This window comes from Scomber scombrus, chromosome 11, assembly GCF_963691925.1.
Source record: "Scomber scombrus chromosome 11, fScoSco1.1, whole genome shotgun sequence".
NCBI lineage: Eukaryota > Metazoa > Chordata > Actinopteri > Scombriformes > Scombridae > Scomber > Scomber scombrus.
Genome location: NC_084980.1, coordinates 30577488 through 30599676, shown reverse-complemented (window position 1 = coordinate 30599676; position 22189 = coordinate 30577488). Strand labels below are relative to the sequence as shown.

Below are 22189 nucleotides of genomic sequence, written 5' to 3'. Positions count from 1 at the left end.
ATGCTTTTCCTCCCAGCTGCTGCTCTGAGCTGTCTGTGTTCAGGTGAGTGTTTCCAGCCAATCAGGAGCCCACAAACTCAACCTTTAACAAACACTGTCACACTGACCTTCATCTGTGTGTCTGTTTCTCTACAGCGCTGGTTGCCATGGCAGCACAGCTGATTCAGGAGGATTTAACATTGACCAGAAGAGCTGGTGGAAATGTTTCCTTCAGCTGTCAAGGAACTGACCAGTGTGACAGTTCATGGCCATATGAATACTGGTACCAGAAGAAAGACACAGAAACATTCACATTGATTCTTCGTATTCTCCGGTTTAATGGTAACTTAGATAAAGGTTACAATCACCCTCAGGAAGATGATTTCTCAGCTGTAGAGACACAGAACGGCTGGGGGTTGCAGATCCAGACAGTTAAACTCTCACATTCAGCCACCTACTACTGTAGCTGTTTGAAAGATGCTTCCCACAGTGAGAAATGATCCCTGCAGCCTGTACAAAAACCTCCAGATGTCAAACAGTGTTATTGACAGGAAGAGAGCAGTAAACCACAGCCCAGGTTCACATATTTCACCTCCATCTCAGCCAGAGTCACTCTACTGATCTCCATGTAGTAAAATCATATTTTATTAAAGTGACAGACAACATGTGTCATGTGTTGGACGGATTAGAAATGTAGCAGGATCCCGCCTCTCTCTACCTTAATAGGCTGAAATCAAGAAAAATACAACAAAAGAAGAGACAGTCATGTTGATATGAACATTAGAGAAACACATCATGGAGATGAAATATGAAACTGCTTCATAATTTGGATTATTTCACCTCAGCTGACACATTCAGCAGTAGAGAGGTTTTTGTACGAGGCTTTTTCACTGTGTCAGGAGAAGAGTACTACCTCATCTTTGGCTCTGGCACTAAACTGTTTGTAGGTAAGTCTAAACTTTCGTTTTCCTTCAGTTGTTTTATTGAACAAGTTGAAAATGTGTTTGTAGTTTTAGTTTCTGCTGCTTCAGGCTTTACATGTTAGTTTTTTCATATTTAGAAGAGAATTCTTTCTGCAGCCGTTCTTACATAAAACTAATCAATAACTCCTGAAAAGAGCTTCAAATCTCACTGCACACCACAAGTTATTCTTTATTTATGCATCACATCAAAGTTTGTTTCCAGCCAAAAAGTCTGATATCAGTAATGTTACAAATAAACAGGATTTAATCATCTCAGTGATTCAGCAGCAGCTCCTGTTTGTTAAAAACAAGATGATATATGATGTGAAACATCATTTAATAAATGTTCCTAAATGTCATTTTAGAAGCAAATAGTCATAAATATATTGTGTGTTAAATATACAGTATATATTTATTAAATGGTAAAATGTATCTCATGATAATTGTGTTTTTATGATGATAAATATGTTTATTAGTAGAAAGTATAATAATGCATGAAGGTAAAAAGAGATGAATATGTTATTATGATAAATATAATTTATAGATAAAATGTATAATTGTACCTTAATTCACATTTAATATAAATGAAATGAACGTGATGTCAAATAATGTTAAAATATTTGAGAAAATATAAATTTACATAACAACATAAATCATATCTTATATTTTATCTGATATATGTGAACATGTTGTAATTGTGTTTTATATAAAAGCTGAAACTATTTAAAAAGTAGTTAAAGTATTGATGTATTGTGTCTGATAAGAGTAAAGTATATGGTGGTAAATATACTTCATATAAAACACTATAATCATTTATAAATGTAATATTAATATAATATATTTTAACCAAGTAATAAAACTATAGTTTTAATTTAACAAAGACAAATGTCATCATATTATATTATGTTACATTATATTATATTTGACATATCTCTACATGTTGTGGTGATTGTGTTTTATATAAAACCTGAAACTGTTTTATGAAATAAATGAAATTATTGATATATTGATTCTCTTTAAACTTAATAATCAATATGGTGGTAAATATATTTGATATAAAACATTATAATCATGAACAAATGTATTTTATATGAGGCTGTTATGTCATGATATATGTTCAGTTTTACACATTTTATTATATTAGTAATTAATGTTGTTAAATATTGATAAAGAGTGGTACATTGTGTTTGAATCTTTCTATATGACATATGATGAGCTTCCATGATGCTTTAGTCTGATATGATTATTGATCCAGTGTCCAGTAGATGATGTTTGTGGTGTATTGATGAGTAGTTTAGTGATCATGTAGTTTCCAGGATCAGACTGAATGCAGTGCAGTGCTGTAAGCTGCTGTTGACTGTGTGAATGTGTGTCTGTGCTGCTTGTTGCTGCTGTCAAACTTCAGATGAGCAGGTAGTGAAGCCCGTGGTGAGCGTGTACCCAGCAGCATCCAGAGCCCACCTGGAGGGGAAGAGCTCCCTGCTGTGTCTGGCCTCAGCCATGTCTCCTCCTCTGGTCCGGTTCTCCTGGAAAAGACAGAAGAAGAACGGCCCGCTGGAGGATCTGACCCCTGCTGAGTTTGAGCAGCTGGAGCTCAGAGAGCCGGGACGCAGCGCCTCCATCCTGCTGCTCCATCAGCAAGAGAACAGCACATATAAATACCACTGCTACGTCAAGCACGAGAGGGACACAGTGGAGGCCCAAACAGGTAATGAAGGCTTGGTGACTGTGTTCAGCAGTGATTCAGCTTCATCTGGAGACGCTGTCAGAGAGAGCAGAGGAGCAGAGCGCTGACATTTCTCACTGCAACTCCAAACATTTGACTCCTTTTCTGTTTCAGAGGTTCCAGCTGCAGCAGCCTCCTGTCCTCCAGAGAGAGAGCCAACAGACCTGCCAGCTCTGCAGCAAGCTGACTGTAAGATCACCTGCTGCCTCTCTGCATGCTCTGACAGCTCCAATGTCCTGCTGCAGTTAGGGCTGCATATCAGTCTGTTCACTTTCTGCTCATCATTGAAGGATTTAAACATACACTCCCTGATTCTGTTAGAGTGTCCCACAGCACAACAAGTCCCACTGACAGAGAGCTTTCACTGCACAGGCTGACTAATAACACCTTTTGGGGGAGCGCCACTACATTTTAGGCTTTGAGGGAGATATAACAAGTTTAGGGAGTCTATCTTAAAGCTGCACTAATCAATAGTTTTATATAGAGAAATAATCTAATGACTAAATGAGCTTTTTAGCCTCTTTTAGCTGCTAGTTGTGGTTTTGTGGCACATTTCCTGTCTGGTTCAGTCTCAGTGTTTCCAGCAGCAGCAGCACCTGTTTTCTAATGCAGCATCAGGCGCCTCTTTCACCATAACCGCAAAATAAAATGGCACCTACTGCAGATATAATTAGGCTCTAACACAGAGGTCTGTAGGATCAATTTTATGTAACCCATGTGCAATTACGCATTGCGCATGCACAATCATATACTTTGGTCGTGCTGACTGTGGGCAGTTTGTTTTCTGCTGGACCAGTGTGGGATGGATAGGGTAATATTTAATTGATTCATTTATTGTTCAGTCTATGGGAGAGTCTGAGACTGAAACGAGACGGCTGAAGAGCTTTTCCACATTAAAAGCCGCGGACGTAGCTGTCGGCTTCAAGCACTCTCAAGAACTTTGTCTCATCTCTTCAAAATTTTAATTCATTTATTTTTCGTTCTCATAACAGCTTTAAACATATTTCTAAATTAACTTAAATAACAAAACGAAAAATCTACTCAGTTCATAATAAAGTTCTCAAACAGTGATCGACACATTATATCTCCACCAATACGTTACAGGATGCATTCAGTAAAAAATGCAAATAATAATAAAATACAGAAATAGCATAGCATAACATAGCATTCACACAAAATAAATAAATAGGCTACCGGTAATTCAAGTGTGCTGTAATTTAGTAAACAAGCCAATAACCTATATGTGCAAATAATATTAAAATTTAGAAATTATTAAATAAAAATACAATGCAATAACGTTCACACAAAACAATATACAGCGTAATTAATTAAAAGCTGCAATGTAATTTAGTCAACAAGCAAATAACTGCATCAGCCTATTATTAACCTTCCTGTCGTCCTCCCGGGTCAAATTGACACCGTCTGTTTTGACTGTTCCTTCTTTCCTCCCTGCCTTCCTTCCATTTGTCCTTCCTCCCTCCTTCCTTCCTTCCTTCCTTCCTTCCATCCTTCCATCCTTCCATCCTTCCTCCCTTCCTTCCATCCTTCCAACCTTCCTCCTCCTTGAATGAATGTTTGTATTTATTGATATTGTGTTACAGAGTTATATTTATCTAGGCCACCTACTATCTGTACGTCATAACTAAAAAAAAAAAGAAGACTCCGGCCACCAGGGGGAGCCGTGCAGCCTGGGAACACCCCCAAACTTCACCACTGTTGAGGGAGATATAACAAGTTTAGGGAGTCTATCTTAAAGCTGCTCTAATCAATAGTTTTATATTAAGAAAGAATCTAATGACTAAATGAGCTTTTTAGCCTCTTTTAGCTGCTAGTTGTGGTTTTGTGGCACATTTCCTGTCTGGTTCAGTCTCAGTGTTTCCAGCAGCAGCAGCAGCTGTTTCCTGATGAAGCCACTGTACACTACCTGCCCAGCAGCAAACAGCACACACACCATTATATGTCAGAGATGACTTTGTTAGCTTGTTGTGGAGTTCTTCTGCTCCCAAGTGCTAAAAACTTCACATCTATAGTAACCTGTGTGTTTTTAAACAGTGTTTGGACTTTGCTTTTTATCCTTGAGTGACTTTAATTGTTATAAATTGTAGTTTTACATCAAATCATATCCTGTTGAGGGCCCCTAAAAAGTAATAAGGGCCTTTGAGCTGTCAGTCAAACTGTAGTGGACCCCTGTCTTCATGTAAAGCTGCTCGTCCCGTGTGGAAAAGTCCAAGTTATAGTGAAGAAAATGTGATGATATTGTGATGAAATGTCCACAGTTGAACAGACTGAAACCTGTGTGTGTGTGTGTGTGTGTGTGTGTGTGTGTGTGTGTGTGTGTGTGTGTGTGTGTGTGTGTGTGTGTGTGTGTGTGTGTGTGTGTCAGTGCTCTTCCAGTCTCAGTGCAGGGTGAAGCTGCTCTGTGTGCTGTACACAGTGCTGATAGTGAAGAGTCTGGTGTACTGCTGTGGACTCTCTCTGCTGATGATCCTCAGAAACAAGGGACCGTCCACCAACTGCACACATGCTGACTGACTGTTTCCTGCTCGCCTTTTCTCACCATCACATCTCATCAATTCATCTCATTCATCACTTTGATCAGTCTTCATAAATGTCACTTATGACGTGTTGTGCTTGTTTTTACATTTTCTCTCTTTATGCACAAGTTAGATACAGTTGTGCTAAATATATAAATACATATATACTCATTTATATTTACTAATAAAATCTTAACAGTTACTTTTTTAGCTTTGGTTTGTTTTGTTTCCAACTATAAACTTTGATTTGTATCGTAGGAAATATAAAAATAAATGTAGAAAATATAACTCAGTTTTTAGTATTTTTCAAACCTTTATTGTGTTTATTGTTTTGTGTTTAATGAATTCTGCAAAGTTAGATTTGTCTTTTTAATTCATAACTGTGATATTTTCAATAAACTGTAACATCGTTTTATTTGGTTTTGTTGGTTTTTCTTCTAAATTTGTGTCTCTGAATTGATTTTGATGCAAAATGACCCCAAAATATAGAGATTTGCAAATAAAGTCTCAACAGTTAATTAATATATAATTTTATATTAAATCAACTACAGTCTTATGATTCTCTACTTCATTTACAATATAGAGTTACTTCTAAATATATAATGAATAAAACTAGAATTAAATAATAGCAATATTTAAATTAGGTGAATTTGTATTCTTTAATTTGTATTTAGTTGATCATTTTAAATGTTTTTAATCTATTTATGTATAAATAAGTAAAGACAAGCAAATATAAACATACAGATATTAAATATAAGCATGTAGTTGTGGTGTGAGAACAGATTTGATGATGGTTCCCTGATTATTTAGGTTGCACATTGATCATCCTTTATAATTATTTCAGTGTGGATGTACAACTCTACACTGATAACACTGTTGTTTAAACACATGATGAAACAGCACAGAGCTGCTTTGAAACTACAGCTGTTATTAAACTGATCACACAGCAGCTTAATTACTCTGTGCTGAAGTCAAAATGGCTCTACTCTCTTTAATTTTGCACATTCATCAAAAACAGCAAAAGTATTTGTACTGAATTTCTGCCTAGTTGTAGTTTCAATGAAGAATGGGGACATACTCTGAATTACATCCTTAATATCTTCCTTACTATATATGGCTTTATCATCTAAATCATGAATCACCAAACCTGACAAACTTGTAACACAACTTAATACCACATATACTCATCCTGCAGAGAATAGCTTTTTAAGAGAGACCACAGCATTATCCACAGTAATACCTTTTACTTTATGTGCTAAACAAGCCTAAGCAAGTTTAACAGGAAACTGTCGATGTAATAAACCTTTTTTAGTAACCTTCTCTTCCTCTGCTTCAATACCTGTAGAACCCATTACAACTACTGAACCTCTTGCACATTGTTTCCTCCTCTGTGCAACAACATGATCATCATCAAACTTAACACACACTTTATGAGGAAACTTGCTCTTCTCTTAATAGTTAGTCTGTTACAGAACCATACACACCATTAACCAGACCATCCATAGCTTCCACATTAGTGCTCAACATTACACACATTCTTACCCAGCAACAGCTGTTCAGCCAAACATGTGTTATAAGTTTTCACAGGATGTCCAATTTCCAATTCAAGTTTCCCCATTACTTAATTTAATCTGGTTCTTGCAGTTTAAATTTTTACTCAAAGCACAATATTCAGATGCAAATGTCACCATACACGTCATTAAAAGTGTCATTTGGCCTATTCTTGTAATGATCAACAAAACTAGTCATCCAAATGTCATCTGTGGTACAATCATGTGACGCTGCCTTTTGCCTCAACACACTTAAGGCCAAACTCATTTTAACTATTTTATCTCCTGTGAGTACAAATACAACTTTCATTGAACATTCCTTAAGATGCATATTAGTTAACCTCTATACAGCTTCTTCAGCACACACACATCTCTGTTATGTAGATAAACACTGCCTAGACTTCTCAATGCCTCTTTTGCACTAACATTCCCGTCCTTTGATGCTTCTCTATGGGCTTTAGTCAGCAACAATCCTATCTCTCTTTCTGCCTTCGACATGTAAGAAATGATGTAAATAACACACGCATAAGCATAACAAACAAACTGTACATCTAAATTAACAGTCCAACTTTTCAATAGTGGCTTGATATACTGATTTCACAAACTTCATTAACCTGCCTTTTGACACTATATGTGTATTTCTAGCTAAAAGTTTATATGCAGCCTCAAAAGAAAGTTGAATAATCCCTAAAGTTTCAAACAAAGCTTTGAAACCATCATTGCTATTGTTCTCACTGCTGCATGCTCTCTCTTCATATGATTTGAATCTTTCTCACCCTGTTTACATGTTCATGCTGCAGAATTATCAGTCTGCCACAGTACAGACTGTGGGAGCTGAGCAGACTGCAGGAGTTTGAACGTCTCCCTTTATTTAATTATGTCAGTTTCTCAGCTCTGAGTTTAGGATTTGAGCTGCTTCTCTGACAGATTAATAACACAAATTAAAACTGAGGCAGCGAGCACTGAGTTCATACTGAAGTTCCTGGAACGATTCTTTAAGCAGAGTGGATGGTTGTAACCGTCATTGTGTTATTAAAGTGAAAAACCACAGTGAACAGTGTGGAGGCTGCTGAGCAGAAACCCACACGGCCCATCTGCTGCAGGAAAGGAAGTGCTGATTCGCTGTCAAAAGTTTTTTATGAGTCTTAATAACCACAGAGAACAGGAAACTTACACAAGATTTAACAGTTAACAGATATGGGAATAAAAGATGACATTTTGGTGTAATTTCCTTTATAAATGTAGAGTTTGGTTGGTGGTCAGTCAGAAATGTGTTTGTTTGGACTCATAACTTCAGTATTCATAAAATCCTGACCACCAAACCACAAAGGTCCACTTATCAGTTTTTCTAGTGCTTTCAATCACCTCTCCTGGTCTTCAACAGTTCTCCTCAGTCCCAGTTAGTGGCCCCAGTTTTAACTTTAGGGCCCCCCAGATCAGCTCATAATTCAGGACTCAGTTTTAACCTCTTTATCATTGCAGCTGATTCTGTTCTCAAGTGGTCAGCAGTTAATCATATGATCACAAACTGCACTGTGGAGCTCTGGGGGCCCCTGAGGGTCTGGGGGCCCCTGAGAGTCAGGAGGCCCTTGAGGGTCTAGGGGCCCCTGAGAGTCTGGAGGACCGTGAGAGTCTGGGGGCCCCTGAGTGTCTGGGGGCCCACAGAGGGTCTGGAGGCCCCACATTCCCCTTCTGGTGATCCAAAACACAGTCCGAACTTATTTGTAGTTTCACACAATTCATCTGTTAGAAAGTGTTAAATATGTGTGCAGACAGACGGCGCCCCCTGCTGGTCAGAAATCTCGCAGCACAGACAGAAAACACAGGAACACTTTTAATGGCTCTCATGATAAATCCATGCTCTGGATGTATTATAAGAGCTCTTATAATACATCCATGCTGCTTCCTCCTCCTCTGTGTTTAACAGCATCCTTGGTGTTGCATTACTGCCACCTGCTGGTCAGCTCCTACAGTGTCCAGCTCTCCTAAGCAGAAACTTCCCACCGTGTTCAGTCACACCACACAAACCTGCTCCTGTCAGTCCTGAGGCCTGTACTACGAAGCTGGATTTTCTCTTATCGAGGTAACTTCAGGGTTAACCCTGGGTATTCTGTCCTACGACGCTGGTTAACTTCTTATCGGGGTAAATCACCATGGTAACTTCAATCAATCAATCAATCAATCTTTATTTGTATAGCGCCAAATCACAACAAAGTTATCTCAAGGCACTTTACACATAGAGCAGGTTCTAAACCGTACTCTTCAGGTTTTAATTTTAAAGAGACCCAACATTCCCACATGAGCAAGCACTTAGCGACAATGGCAAGAAAAAACTCCCTTTTAACAGGAAGAAACCTCAGGCAGAACCAGGCTCAAAGTGGGCGGCCATCTGCCTCGACCGGTTGGGGTAGAGAGGAGAGAGAGCAAGAATAGGAGAGAGAGAGAAGCACATAGAAAATAAACATTGAAGCTAGAAGGTCCGGGACTGGAATCTGTCATCCGGACGTCTACAGGCCCAGATTACCTGTGAGACGAGAAAGCACAGACAACTCCGGGGAAGAAGTTTAGCTTATTGATGCATTAATAGTACATGAATGTTATTGGATATAGATGGATGGATAGAGAGAGAGAGGAGGAGAGAGGAGCTCAGTGCATCATGGAGGTAGGAGTCCCCCGGCAGTCTAAGCCTATAGCAGCATAAACTAGGAGCTGGCTAACTATAAGCTCTATCAAAAAGGAAAGTTTTAAGCCTACTCTTAAAAGTAGAGAGGGTGTCTGCCCTCCGGACCGAATCTGGGAGATGGTTCCACAGGAGAGGAGCCTGATAACTGAAGGCTCTGCCTCCCATTCTACTTTTAGAGATACTAGGTACCACAAGTAGGCCTGCGTTCTGGGAGCGCAGTGTTCTAGTAGGTACATAAGGTACTATGAGCTCTTTAAGATATGATGGAGCCTGACCATTAAGAGCTTTAAAAGTGAGGAGAAGGATTTTAAATTCTATTCTTGATTTTACGGGAAGCCAATGCAGTGAAGCTAAAATAGGAGTAATATGATCTCTCTTTCTAGTTTTTGTCAGAACGCGTGCAGCTGCATTCTGGACCAGTTGGAGAGTCTTTAGAGATTTATTAGGACAGCCTGATAATAATGAATTACAATAATCCCAAAACTTATGCAGAACGGCTAACCTGCTCCGGAGGAGGTTTTGTTCTGGATAAGAGATCAGCGAGTATAAAAGCACCGCTTCCTGACCAACCAGTGCTCTTGGAAAATGGGCTGCCCATTCTTAGAAGATCCTGTCGACATTAGTGTGAAGCTGGGTAAATGATCAAGATTGGAAAACCCTGGGTTCTATTACCGAGTTGATAACCAGCTTTGAATGTCTGGGTAAGTCAACCCAGGTAACGGAGAGATATCCAGGGTATGTTAATCCAGCTTCGTAGTACAGGCCTCTGATCTCCTCATTCCCTCCATCATGTTCTTTATTTCCTGAGGTTAGAACCACTACATGTTCTGCTGTTTCTACAACCTGACACTGCTCACAAAGTCCAGTATGATGCTTCCTCTTTAATGTGTGCAGAGTCCCGTTCAGGTTACTGTGTTTGATCATTACTATGATGCATGGAGAGGAAGGCCATGAAACTTCAGAGGAATTGCATTGGTGCAAAAACATACATATGGAAACAAATACAACATTAAACTTACACAATAAATCAAATTAACCCCATGTCTTTAATAATAAGGTTCATGTCATGTACACAGGATAAGCTGCAAACTGAAGAATGAGATGAAACCTGTCAACAGGTCTGCTGCCACGTATGAAGGTGAAAGAATGAGAGGAGCAGGTGAACTTAATCAGGACAATTAGGGGTTACAGAGCCAATCAGTGAGAAGGAAAGGAGGAAAAAAGGGAGTGAGGTAGGTGAGGAAAGAGAAGTGGAATAAATAAAAGAGAGAATAGTGAGTCTTTACTACTTACAGTGGGTAGAAGAAGTCAAACCAGTAAGGGTAATAGTGAGTACAGAATCTCAAACTGGTAACTCAAGTGGGAGACACGACCTTATCTGTGAAATATGAATGATGATTTATAGAATTCAGACATTAGGAACACATGTTAGATTTGTTTGGGTACCTGCCCACGTGGGAGTGCCTGGAAATAAACTTGGAGATAAATATGCAAAAAAAAAAAAAAACAAGCCCGAAGACCAGAGGTCATCTTTAGTTCAAACTAATCTGTGCACGACAGAAGCCAAAGCAATAATAATATTTTAAAAAAGAAGGAAATCAAGAAAGTGTAAAGACCAATGGAGTGGTGGAAATAAAGAGAGACAGTTATTTTCTGTTACTCCACTGGTTGGACAAATGAGACATGGGGGTAGGAACAGGAGGGGGAGACAATTCTTACAAGGACGAGAATAAACAAAACATTATACTCTGTAAAGAATTTCACTGTAAAATCATCTACTGTCATTTATTTAACAGTATAATACTGTATATTGGATTACAGTCTATAACAGTAGGATGACGGTGGGTTTCATGGTAATTTTACAGTGTATGCCAACATTTCACTGTTTATTTACAAAGGATAATAAAATCTGTTACTTTTGCTTTTAATTCCTATAAATCCCCACAAATTAAAAAAAGTAGAAAACACAAAAGAATAGACGTTCAATAAAGTATTTCTGTATTTTATTTGTCACATTTCTATTAATAAACGGACAGATTACTGCATTACCATGACAGTACAAGTGAAAGGGAGAGAGAGGAGAGGACCTCACTGGAGACAAACAGCCCCACTCTGTCATTTATGTCACTCAGTAATGATAAGTGTAAACTGTAAAGCAAAGGTGGAAGAAGTTTATATTCTATTAAATGTTCATGAATATAGCTCCAAATCCCAACAGAAGTAACCTCAGGACACTTTTCACATAGAGCAGGTCTATATCGTACTCTTTATTTTACAGAGAGCCAACATTCCTCCATGAGCAGCACTTGGTGACAGCAGCAAGGAGAAACTCCACTTTAACAGGAAGAAAACCTCAAGAATATATACTCTTTATACACATTTGGTGACATGAAAACTTTGCAGAGACTAGTAGTAGTAGAAGCAATGTGTTGTTGCAGCCACCAGAGGGCAGCAGTGTAAAGGTTTTATTACTGACAGCAGCAGCACACAGCAGATAGAGGTAATGTAATATAAAGTGTAGAATGAGATGTAAACTATAGGTTTAAAGTGTCATAAAATGTCTCAACAACATTAATAATATATCATATAATGTGTCAAATATATTATAAATATTATATAATAAAAAGGGGCAGAGTTACTTTTGGTTTCCTGGAAACAGCTGAACATGTAGACTGCTGCTGGTTGTATTTGGTACCAAACGTTTATTAAATAATCATGAATAAATATTCAGTTATTTGCAAACAGGTTGAATTTAATCTTATGGTAGATTTTGAAATGTTATATTTTATAACTTACTATGATTATTACACCAATTAACATTTAAATATTAGACTTAAAACTCATGAAATAAAAACATAGAGGACATAATAATTAATCTAAACACATGTTTTTAATATAGTTCTTTGGATCAAAGCATAATAATAAAAGGTTAATACATGTAATTCAAAGGTACCATATTTATATTTATATTTTAGTTTTTACATTTTAGTTTATTGGATGCATGAAACTGTCAGATGATTTTGTGGATTTGTAGTATTTTTTATTTTCATCACATCTGTTCTACAAACAACAGAGAACAATCTGTGTTGCTAAATTCACCACCAACCTGAACGTGTTTGTGGTTTCATGAATGTTTTTGTGTTTTGTTTTGTCCCAGATTTTTGTTCTGCTGCCAGATTAAAATCAAGATGAAGAAAGTGAAGCACACAGAGGAACAGAGACGTGGAGGAAAACATATGATTAAAAAATAAAGAGTAAAATCATTTTAAAAACAGTTGAGATAATATCAGTCCGTCTCTGCTCTCCATCACTTTCACTGTTAAACTAATATGAGTTTGTGTTTGTGCTTCTTTTAAATGCAGCTGTAATGATTTTAAATATTTGAATAGAGGTGATAAATTATCACATTAACACCTGTGAACAATCAAACAGTGATGTGTCGGTGACGTCCGTCTCCATGGTAACTGTGTGCAGCCTGTTGCTCCTCCGCTCAGCAGAAAACCACACAGCAGCAGCAGCAGCCTTATGTGTCTGCTGCAGGGGCTGATGGGAGGTTTGAGGACCTGTTAGAAACCACGTGGCCCTCGTCTGATCTCACAGCTCGTCCTTGTTTGGCCTCAGCTGCATCAGAGCGCCACTTCTCCCCAGGTTCACCAGAGGAAACACCACTGCACACAATGCTTTTCCTCCCAGCTGCTGCTCTGTGCTGTCTGTGTTCAGGTGAGTGTTTCCAGCCAATCAGGAGCCCACAAACTCAACCTTTAACAAACACTGTCACACTGACCTTCATCTGTGTGTCTGTTTCTCTACAGCGATGGTTGCCATGGCAGCACAGCTGACTCAGGAGGATTTAACATTGACCAGGAGAGCTGGTGGAAATGTTTCCTTCAGCTGTCGAGGAACTGGCCAGTGTGACAGTAGTTATGTATACTGGTACCAGAAGAAAGACACAGAAACATTCAAAGTGATTCTTGATATTAACAGGAATAATGGTAACGTAGATAAACGTTACAATCACCCTCAGAAAGATGATTTCTCATCTGTAAAGACACAGAACGGCTGGGAGTTGCAGATCCAGACAGTTCAACTCTCACATTCAGCCACCTACTACTGTAGCTGTGAGATAGAAGCTTCCCACAGTGAGAAATGATCCCTGCAGCCTGTACAAAAACCTCCAGATGTCAAACAGTGTTATTGACAGGAAGAGAGCAGTAAACCACTGCCCAGGTTCACATATTTCACCTCCATCTCAGCCAGAGTCACTCTACTGATCTCCATGTAATAAAATCATATTTTATTAAAGTGACAGACAACATGTGTCATGTGTTGGACGGATTAGAAATGTAGCAGGATCCCGCCGCTCTCTACCTTAATAGGCTGAAATCAAGAAAAATACAACAAAAGAAGAGACAGTCATATTGATATGAACATTAGGGAAACACATCATGGAGATGAAATATGAAACTGCTTCATAATTTGGATTCTTTCACCTCAGCTGACACATTCAGCAGCAGAGAGGTTTTTGTACGAGTCTTTTTCACTGTGTCAGACACAGAGAGGTACGACATCTTTGGCTCTGGCACTAAACTGTTTGTAGGTAAGTCTAAACTTTCATTTTCCTTCAGTTGTTTTATTGAACAAGTTGAAAATGTGTTTGTAGTTTTAGTTTCTGCTGCTTCAGGCTTTACATGTTAGTTTTTTCATATTTAGTAGAGAATTCTTTCTGCAGCCGTTCTTACATAAAACTAATCAATAACTCCTGAAAAGAGCTTCAAATCTCACTGCACACCACAAGTTATTCTTTATTTATGCATCACATCAAAGTTTGTTTCCAGCCAAAAAGTCTGATATCAGTAATGTTACAAATAAACAGGATTTAATCATCTCAGTGATTCAGCAGCAGCTCCTGTTTGTTAAAAACAAGATGATATATGATGTGAAACATCATTTAATAAATGTTCCTAAATGTCATTTTAGAAGCAAATAGATATTAATATATTGTGTTAAATATACAGTATATATTTATTAAATGGTAAAATGTATCTCATGATAATTGTGTTTTTATGATGATAAATATGATTATTAGTAGAAACTATATTAATGCATGAAGGTAAAAAGAGATGAATATGTTATTACGATGAATATAATTTATAGATAAAATGTATAATTGTACCTTAATTCACATTTAATATAAATGAAATGAACGTGATGTCAAATAATGTTAAAATATTTTAGAAAATATAAATTTACATAACAACATAAATCATATCTTATATTTTATCTGATATATGTGAACATGTTGTAATTGTGTTTTATATAAAAGCTGAAACTATTTAAAAAGTAGTTAAAGTATTGATGTATTGTGTCTGATTAGAGTAAAGTATATGGTGGTAAATATACTTCATATAAAACACTATAATCATTTATAAATGTAATATTAATATAATATATTTTAACCAAGTTATAAAACTATAGTTTTAATTTAACAAAGACAAATGTCATCATATTATATTATGTTACATTATATTATATTTGACATATCTCTACATGTTGTGGTGATTGTGTTTTATATAAAACCTAAAACTGTTTTATGAAATAAATGAAATAATTGATATATTGATTCTCTTTAAACATAATAATCAATATGGTGGTAAATATATTTGATATAAAACATTATAATCATGAACAAATGTATTTTATATGAGGCTGTTATGTCATGATATATGTTCAATTTTACACATTTTATTATATTAGTAATTAATGTTGTTAAATATTGATAAAGAGTGGTACATTGTGTTTGAATCTTTCTATATGACATATGATGAGCTTCCATGATGCTTTAGTCTGATATGATTATTGATCCAGTGTCCAGTAGATGATGTTTGTGGTGTATTGATGAGTAGTTTAGTGATCATGTAGTTTCCAGGATCAGACTGAATGCAGTGCAGTGCTGTAAGCTGCTGTTGACTGTGTGAATGTGTGTCTGTGCTGCTTGTTGCTGCTGTCAAACTTCAGATGAGCAGGTAGTGAAGCCCGTGGTGAGCGTGTACCCAGCAGCATCCAGAGCCCACCTGGAGGAGAAGAGCTCCCTGCTGTGTCTGGCCTCAGCCATGTCTCCTCCTCTGGTCCGGTTCTCCTGGAAAAGACAGAAGAAGAACGGCCCGCTGAAGACGCTGAGGCCTGCTAAGTTTGAGCAGCTGGAGCTCAGAGAGCCGGGACGCAGCGCCTCCATCCTGCTGCTCCATCAGCAAGAGAACAGCACATATAAATACCGCTGCTACGTCAAGCACGAGGGGGGCCCAATGGAGGCCCAAACAGGTAATGAAGGCTTGGTGACTGTGTTCAGCAGTGATTCAGCTTCAACTGGAGACGCTGTCAGAGAGAGCAGAGGAGCAGAGCGCTGACATTTCTCACTGCAACTCCAAACATTTGACTCCTTTTCTGTTTCAGAGGTTCCAGCTGCAGCAGCCTCCTGTCCTCCAGAGAGAGAGCCAGCAGACCTGCCAGCTCTGCAGCAAGCTGACTGTAAGATCACCTGCTGCCTCTCTGCATGCTCTGACAGCTCCAATGTCCTGCTGCAGTTAGGGCTGCATATCAGTCTGTTCACTTTCTGCTCATCATTGAAGGATTTAAACATACACTCCCTGATTCTGTTACAGTGTCCCACAGCACAACAAGTCCCACTGAGAGAGCTTTCACTGCACAGGCTGACTAATGACACCTTTTGGGGGAGCGACACTACATTTTAGGCTTTGAGGGAGCTATAACAAGTTTAGGGAGTCTATCTTAAAGCTGCACTAATCAATAGTTTTATATTAAGAAAGAATCTAATGACTAAATGAGCTTTTTAGCCTCTTTTAGCTGCTAGTTGTGGTTTTGTGGCACATTTCCTGTCTGGTTCAGTCTCAGTGTTTCCAGCAGCAGCACCTGTTTTCTAATGCAGCATCAGGCGCCTCTTTCACCATAACTGCAAAAAAAATGGCACCTACTGCAGATATAATTAGGCTCTAACACAGAGGTCTGTAGGATCATTTTTATGTAACCCATGTGCAATTATGCATTGCGCATGCACAATCATTTACTTTGGTCGTGCTGACTGTGGGCAGTTTGTTTTCTGCTGGACCAGTGTGGGATGGATAGGGTAATATTGTATTGATTCATTTATTGTTCAGTCTATGGGAGAGTCTGAGACTGAAACGAGACGGCTGAAGAGCTTTTCCACATTAAAAGCCGCGGACGTAGCTGTCGGTTTCAAGCGCTCTCAAGAACTTTGTCTCATCTCTTCAAAATTTGAATTCATTTATTTTTTGTTCTCATAACAGCTTTAAACATATTTCTAAATTAACTTAAATAACAAAACGAAAAATCTACTCAGTTCATGATAAAGTTCTCAAACAGTGATCGAAACGGTATATCTCCACCAATACGTTACAGGATCCATTCAGTAAAAAATGCAAATAATAATAAAATACAGAAATAGCATAGCATAACATAGCATTCACACAAAATAAATAAATAGGCTACCGGTAATTCAAGTGTGCTGTAATTTAGTAAACAAGCCAATAACCTATATGTGCAAATAATATTAGAATTTAGAAATTATTAAATAAAAATACAATGCAATAACGTTCACACAAAACAATATACAGCGTAATTAATTAAAAGCTGCAATTTAATTTAGTCAGCAAGCAAATAACTGCATCAGCCTATTATTAACCTTCCTGTCGTCCACCGGGTCAAATTGACACCGTCTGTTTTGACTGTTCCTTCTTTCCTCCCTGCCTTCCTTCCATCTGTCCTTCCTCCCTCCTTCCTTGCTTCCTTCCTTCCTTCCATCCTTCCATCCTTCCTCCCTTCCTTCTTTCCTTTCCTCCCTTCCTTCCAACCTTCCTCCTCCTTGAATGGCTTCCCTAGTGCAGCATCAGGCGCCTCTTTTTCCGGCTTATGTTTATTGAGCTAGTTTGTATTTATTGATATTGTGATGCAGAGTTATATTTATAAAGGCCACCTACTATCTGTACGTCATAACTAAAAACTAGAAGAAGACTCCGGCCACCAGGGGGAGCCGTGCAGCCTGGGAACCCCCCCAAACTTCACCACTGTTGAGGGAGATATAACAAGTTTAGGGAGTCTATCTTAAAGCTGCACTAATCAATAGTTTTATATTAAGAAATAATCTAATGACTAAATGAGCTTTTTAGCCTCTTTTAGCTGCTAGTTGTGGTTTTGTGGCACATTTCCTGTCTGGTTCAGTCTCAGTGTTTCCAGCAGCAGCAGCAGCTGTTTCCTGATAAAGCCACTGTACACTACCTGCCCAGCAGCAAACAGCACGCACTCCATTATATGTCAGAGATGACTTTGTTAGCTTGTTGTGGAGTTCTTCTGCTCCCAAGTGCTAAAAACTTCACATCTATAGTAACCTGTGTGTTTTTAAACAGAGTTTGGACTTTGCTTTTTATCCTTGACTGATTTTAATTGTTATAAATTGTAGTTTTACATCAAATCAAATCCTGTTGAGGGCCCCTAAAAAGCTGTCCGGCCCTGACTTGTTGTATTTAATAAGGGCCTTTGAGCTGTCAGTCAAACTGTAGTGGACCCCTGTCTTCATGTAAAGCTGCTCGTCCCGTGTGGAAAAGTCCAAGTTATAGTGAAGAAAATGTGATGATATTGTGATGAAATGTCCACAGTTGAAGAGACTGAAACCTGTGTGTGTGTGTGTGTGTGTGTGTGTGTGTGTGTGTGTGTGTGTGTGTGTGTGTGTGTGTGTGTGTGTGTGTGTGTGTGTCAGTGCTCTTCCAGTCTCAGTGCAGGGTGAAGCTGCTCTGTGTGCTGTACACAGTGCTGATAGTGAAGAGTCTGGTGTACTGCTGTGGACTCTCTCTGCTGATGATCCTCAGAAACAAGGGACCGTCCACCAACTGCACACATGCTGACTGACTGTTTCCTGCTCGCCTTTTCTCACCATCACATCTCATCAATTCATCTCATTCATCACTTTGATCAGTCTTCATAAATGTCACTTATGACGTGTTGTGCTTGTTTTTACATTTTCTCTCTTTATGCACAAGTTAGATACAGTTGTGCTAAATATATAAATACATATATACTCATTTATATTTACTAATAAAATCTTAACAGTTACTTTTTTAGCTTTGTTTTTTTGTTTCCAACTATAAACTTTGATTTGTATTGTAGGAAATATAAAAATAAATGTAGAAAATATAACTCAGTTTTTTAGTATCTTTCAAACCTTTATTGTGTTTATTGTTTTGTGTTTAATGAATTCTGCAAAGTTAGATTTGTCTTTTTAATTCATAACTGGGATATTTCCAATAAACTGTAACATCGTTTTATTTGGTTTTGTTTGTTTTTTTCTAAATTTGTGTCTCTGAATTGATTTTGATGCAAAATGCCCCCAAAATATAGAGATTTGCAAATAAAGTCTCAACAGTTAAATAATATTTAATTTTATATTAAATCAACTACAGTCTTATGATTCTCTACTTCATTTATAATATAGAGTTACTTCTAAATATATAATGAATAAAACTAGAATTAAATAATAACAATATTTAAATAATTTTAATTTGTGTTCTTTATTTTTTATTTAGTTTTTATTCAGTTAATCATTTAAAATGTTTTTAATCCTGCAACACATTATATAATTGTCATTTTAACGTAGATAATCTCTATAATCTATTTATGTATAAATAAGTAAAGACACGCAAATATAAACATACAGATATTAAATATAAGCATGTAGTTGTGGTGTGAGAACAGGTTTGATGATGGTTCCCTGATTATTTAGGTTGCACATTGATCATCTTTTATAATTATTTCAGTGTGGATGTACAACTCTACACTGATAACACTGTTGTTTAAACACATGATAAAACAGCACAGAGCTGCTTTGAAACTACAGCTGTTATTAAACTGATCACACAGCAGCTTAATTAGTCTGTGCTGAAGTCTGAATGTTGTCAAAATGATGGGTGTGTTTATTATTTATTTATTATCTAAATCACTAAAATATTGATCAGCTCTTGTAGTTTTATCCAGAACTAATTGTGTTTGCATTTACATAAAATATGACTATAAGAAAACTCAGTTTATTGAGATTAATACGACACACATGAATACAAAAGTGATTCAGTGTAGAAAAGATGACTTGTTTATTTCAGTGGTTTCTATTTGTGTCTCAGTTTGGTTTGTGTTCTGATTGATGATAACAAACACAGGATGTTTCTTTTTAAACTTTGCAGAGAGGCAGTGAATGTTAAAAATGTTCTTACAGTGTGAATTTAAACACTCTGATGGCAACGACGATGGAAGATTTTAAGAATCAATATAGTTTAAAAATGTGTTTTATTAGCAAAAACAAGCTGCTTTGAAACTACAGCTGTTATAAAACTGATCACACAGCAGCTTAATTAGTCTGTGCTGAAGTCAAAATGGCTCTACTCTCTTTAATTTTGCACATTCATCAAAAAATGCAAAAGTATTTGTACAGAATTTCTGCCTAGTTGTAGTTTCCATCAAGAATGGGGACATACTCTGAATTACATCCTTAATATCTTCCTTACTATATATGGCTTTATCATCTAAACCATGAATCACCAAACCTGACAAACTTGTAACACAACTTAATAGCACATATACTCATCCTGCAGAGAATAGCTTTTTAAGAGAGACCACAGCATTATCCACAGTAATACCTTTTACTTTATGTGCTGAACAAGCCTAAGCAAGTTTAACAGGAAACTATCGATGTAATAAACCTTTTTTAGTAACCTTCTCTTCCTCTGCTTCAATACCTGTAGAACCCATTACAACTACTGAACCTCTTGCACATTGTTTCCTCCTCTGTGCAACAACATGATCATCATCAAACTTAACACACACTTTATGAGGAATCTTACTCTTCTCTTAATAGTTAGTCTGTTACAGAACCATACACACCATTAACCAGACCATCCATAGCTTCCACATTAGTGCTCAACATTACACACATTCTTACCCAGCAACAGCTGTTCAGCCAAACATGTGTTATAAGTTTTCACATGATGTCCAATTTCCAATTCAAGTTTCCCCATTACTTAATTTAATCCGGTTCTTGCAGTTTTCATTTTTACTCAAAGCACAATATTCAGATGCAAATGTCACCATACACGTCATTAAAAGTGTCATTTGGCCTATTCTTGTAATGATCAACAAAACTAGTCATCCAAATGTCATCTGTGGTACAATCTTGTGACGCTGCCTTTTGCCTCAACACACTTAAGGCCAAACTCATTTTAACTATATTATCTCCTGTGAGTACAAATACAACTTTCTTTGAATATTCCTTAAGATGCATATTAGTTAACCTCTATACAGCTTCTTCAGCACACACACATCTCTGTTATGTAGATAAACACTGCCTAGACTTCTCAATGCCTCTTTAGCACTAACGTTCCCGTCCTTTGATGCTTCTCTATGGGCTTTAGTCAGCAACAATCCTATCTCTCTATCTGCCTTCGACATGTAAGAAATGATGTAAATAACACACGCATAAGCATAACGAACAAACTGTACATCTAAATTAACATACAAACTTTTCAATAGTGGCTTGATATACTGATTTCACAAACTTCATTAACCTGCCTTTTGACACTATATGTGTATTTCTAGCTAAATGTTTATATGCAACCTCAAAAGAAAGTTGAATAATCCCTAAAGTTTTAAACAAAGCTTTGAAACCATCATTGCTATTGTTCTCACTGCTGCGTGCTCTCTTTTCATATGATTTGAATCTTTCTCACCCTGTTTACATGTTCATGCTGCAGAATTATCAGTCTGCCACAGTACAGACTGTGGGAGCTGAGCAGACTGCAGGAGTTTGAACGTCTCCCTTTATTTAATTATGTCAGTTTCTCAGCTCTGAGTTTAGGATTTGAGCCGCTTCTCTCACAGATTAATAACACAAATTAAAACTGAGGCAGGGAGCACTGAGTTCATACTGAAGTTCCTGGAACGATTCTTTAAGCAGAGTGGATGGTTGTAACCGTCATTGTGTTATCAAAGTGAAAAACCACAGTGAACAGTGTGGAGGCTGCTGAGCAGAAACCCACACGGCCCGTCTGCTGCAGGAAAGGAAGTGTTGATTCGCTGTCAACTGTTTTTTTTTTAGGAGTCTTAATAACCACAAAGAACAGATTCACACCTGCTGCTGCTGTACACTCATCAACTTCCCTCCATCTAAATCGTTATTTCTCTCTTTCCTCTTGTTGTCTGTTAACCTTTCTCCCACTGAGCGCTCCACACACAATCAAACTGAGCCCAGCCACCAACAAAGGCCATCCATCTGGAGGCCTTGTCACTTTTCCTTTTTCTTGGAGTTTATAGCCGCCAAAAATACTCTGTACAGCAGGGTTGAATGTAATAAAGTACCATTGTGAGGTACTTTACATGAGTATTCCCATTTTATGCTTCTTTATACGTCGACTCCACTACATTTCACTACTACTTTCTACTCCACTACATTATTTTCACAGCTATATGTACTACTCACTTTATAGATTCATATTTTACTAGTAAATCTGATGATGTATTTTATATTTATATTTTTCACTTTGACATATAAGAGTCTTTTCAGTCACATTAAATGATCGTTGACTCCATATTTTAAAACAATGAAACATGAAGCATTTCAAGAGTGAGGAATACTTTTCACAGCTGTTTCACTGTATGTTTGTATGTATATGATCAATATAAAT

The 22189-nt window shown here is 37.5% G+C and overlaps 2 protein-coding genes across 2 annotated transcripts; both read left to right on the top strand.

Annotated features, from left to right (window-relative positions):
• On the top strand, positions 1-5411 carry LOC133991156 (immunoglobulin lambda-1 light chain-like). The gene is made up of 6 exons (XM_062429627.1): positions 1-43; positions 136-458; positions 887-926; positions 2347-2649; positions 2782-2856; positions 5051-5411. The coding sequence occupies exons 1-6, from the start codon at positions 1-3 to the stop codon at positions 5197-5199; spliced, it is 933 nt and encodes a 310-aa protein (XP_062285611.1). The 3' UTR covers positions 5200-5411.
• A 7692-nt stretch (positions 5412-13103) lies between these two features.
• LOC133991164 (immunoglobulin kappa light chain-like) lies at positions 13104-18579 on the top strand. The gene is made up of 6 exons (XM_062429635.1): positions 13104-13154; positions 13247-13563; positions 13992-14031; positions 15450-15752; positions 15885-15959; positions 18223-18579. The coding sequence occupies exons 1-6, from the start codon at positions 13112-13114 to the stop codon at positions 18369-18371; spliced, it is 927 nt and encodes a 308-aa protein (XP_062285619.1). The 5' UTR covers positions 13104-13111; the 3' UTR covers positions 18372-18579.
• Positions 18580-22189: the final 3610 nt, after the last annotated feature.

Bases quoted from the DNA above. Each gene is read 5' to 3' on its own strand.
- LOC133991156 (XM_062429627.1), top strand. From the start codon at position 1: ATGCTTTTCCTCCCAGCTGCTGCTCTGAGCTGTCTGTGTTCAG. The intron at 44-135 runs GTGAGTGTTTCC...GTTTCTCTACAG, and splicing joins TCTGAGCTGTCTGTGTTCAG to CGCTGGTTGCCATGGCAGCA. The intron at 2,857-5,050 runs GTAAGATCACCT...TGTGTGTGTCAG, and splicing joins AGCTCTGCAGCAAGCTGACT to TGCTCTTCCAGTCTCAGTGC.
- LOC133991164 (XM_062429635.1), top strand. From the start codon at position 13,112: ATGCTTTTCCTCCCAGCTGCTGCTCTGTGCTGTCTGTGTTCAG. The intron at 14,032-15,449 runs GTAAGTCTAAAC...GTCAAACTTCAG, and splicing joins TGGCACTAAACTGTTTGTAG to ATGAGCAGGTAGTGAAGCCC. The intron at 15,960-18,222 runs GTAAGATCACCT...TGTGTGTGTCAG, and splicing joins AGCTCTGCAGCAAGCTGACT to TGCTCTTCCAGTCTCAGTGC.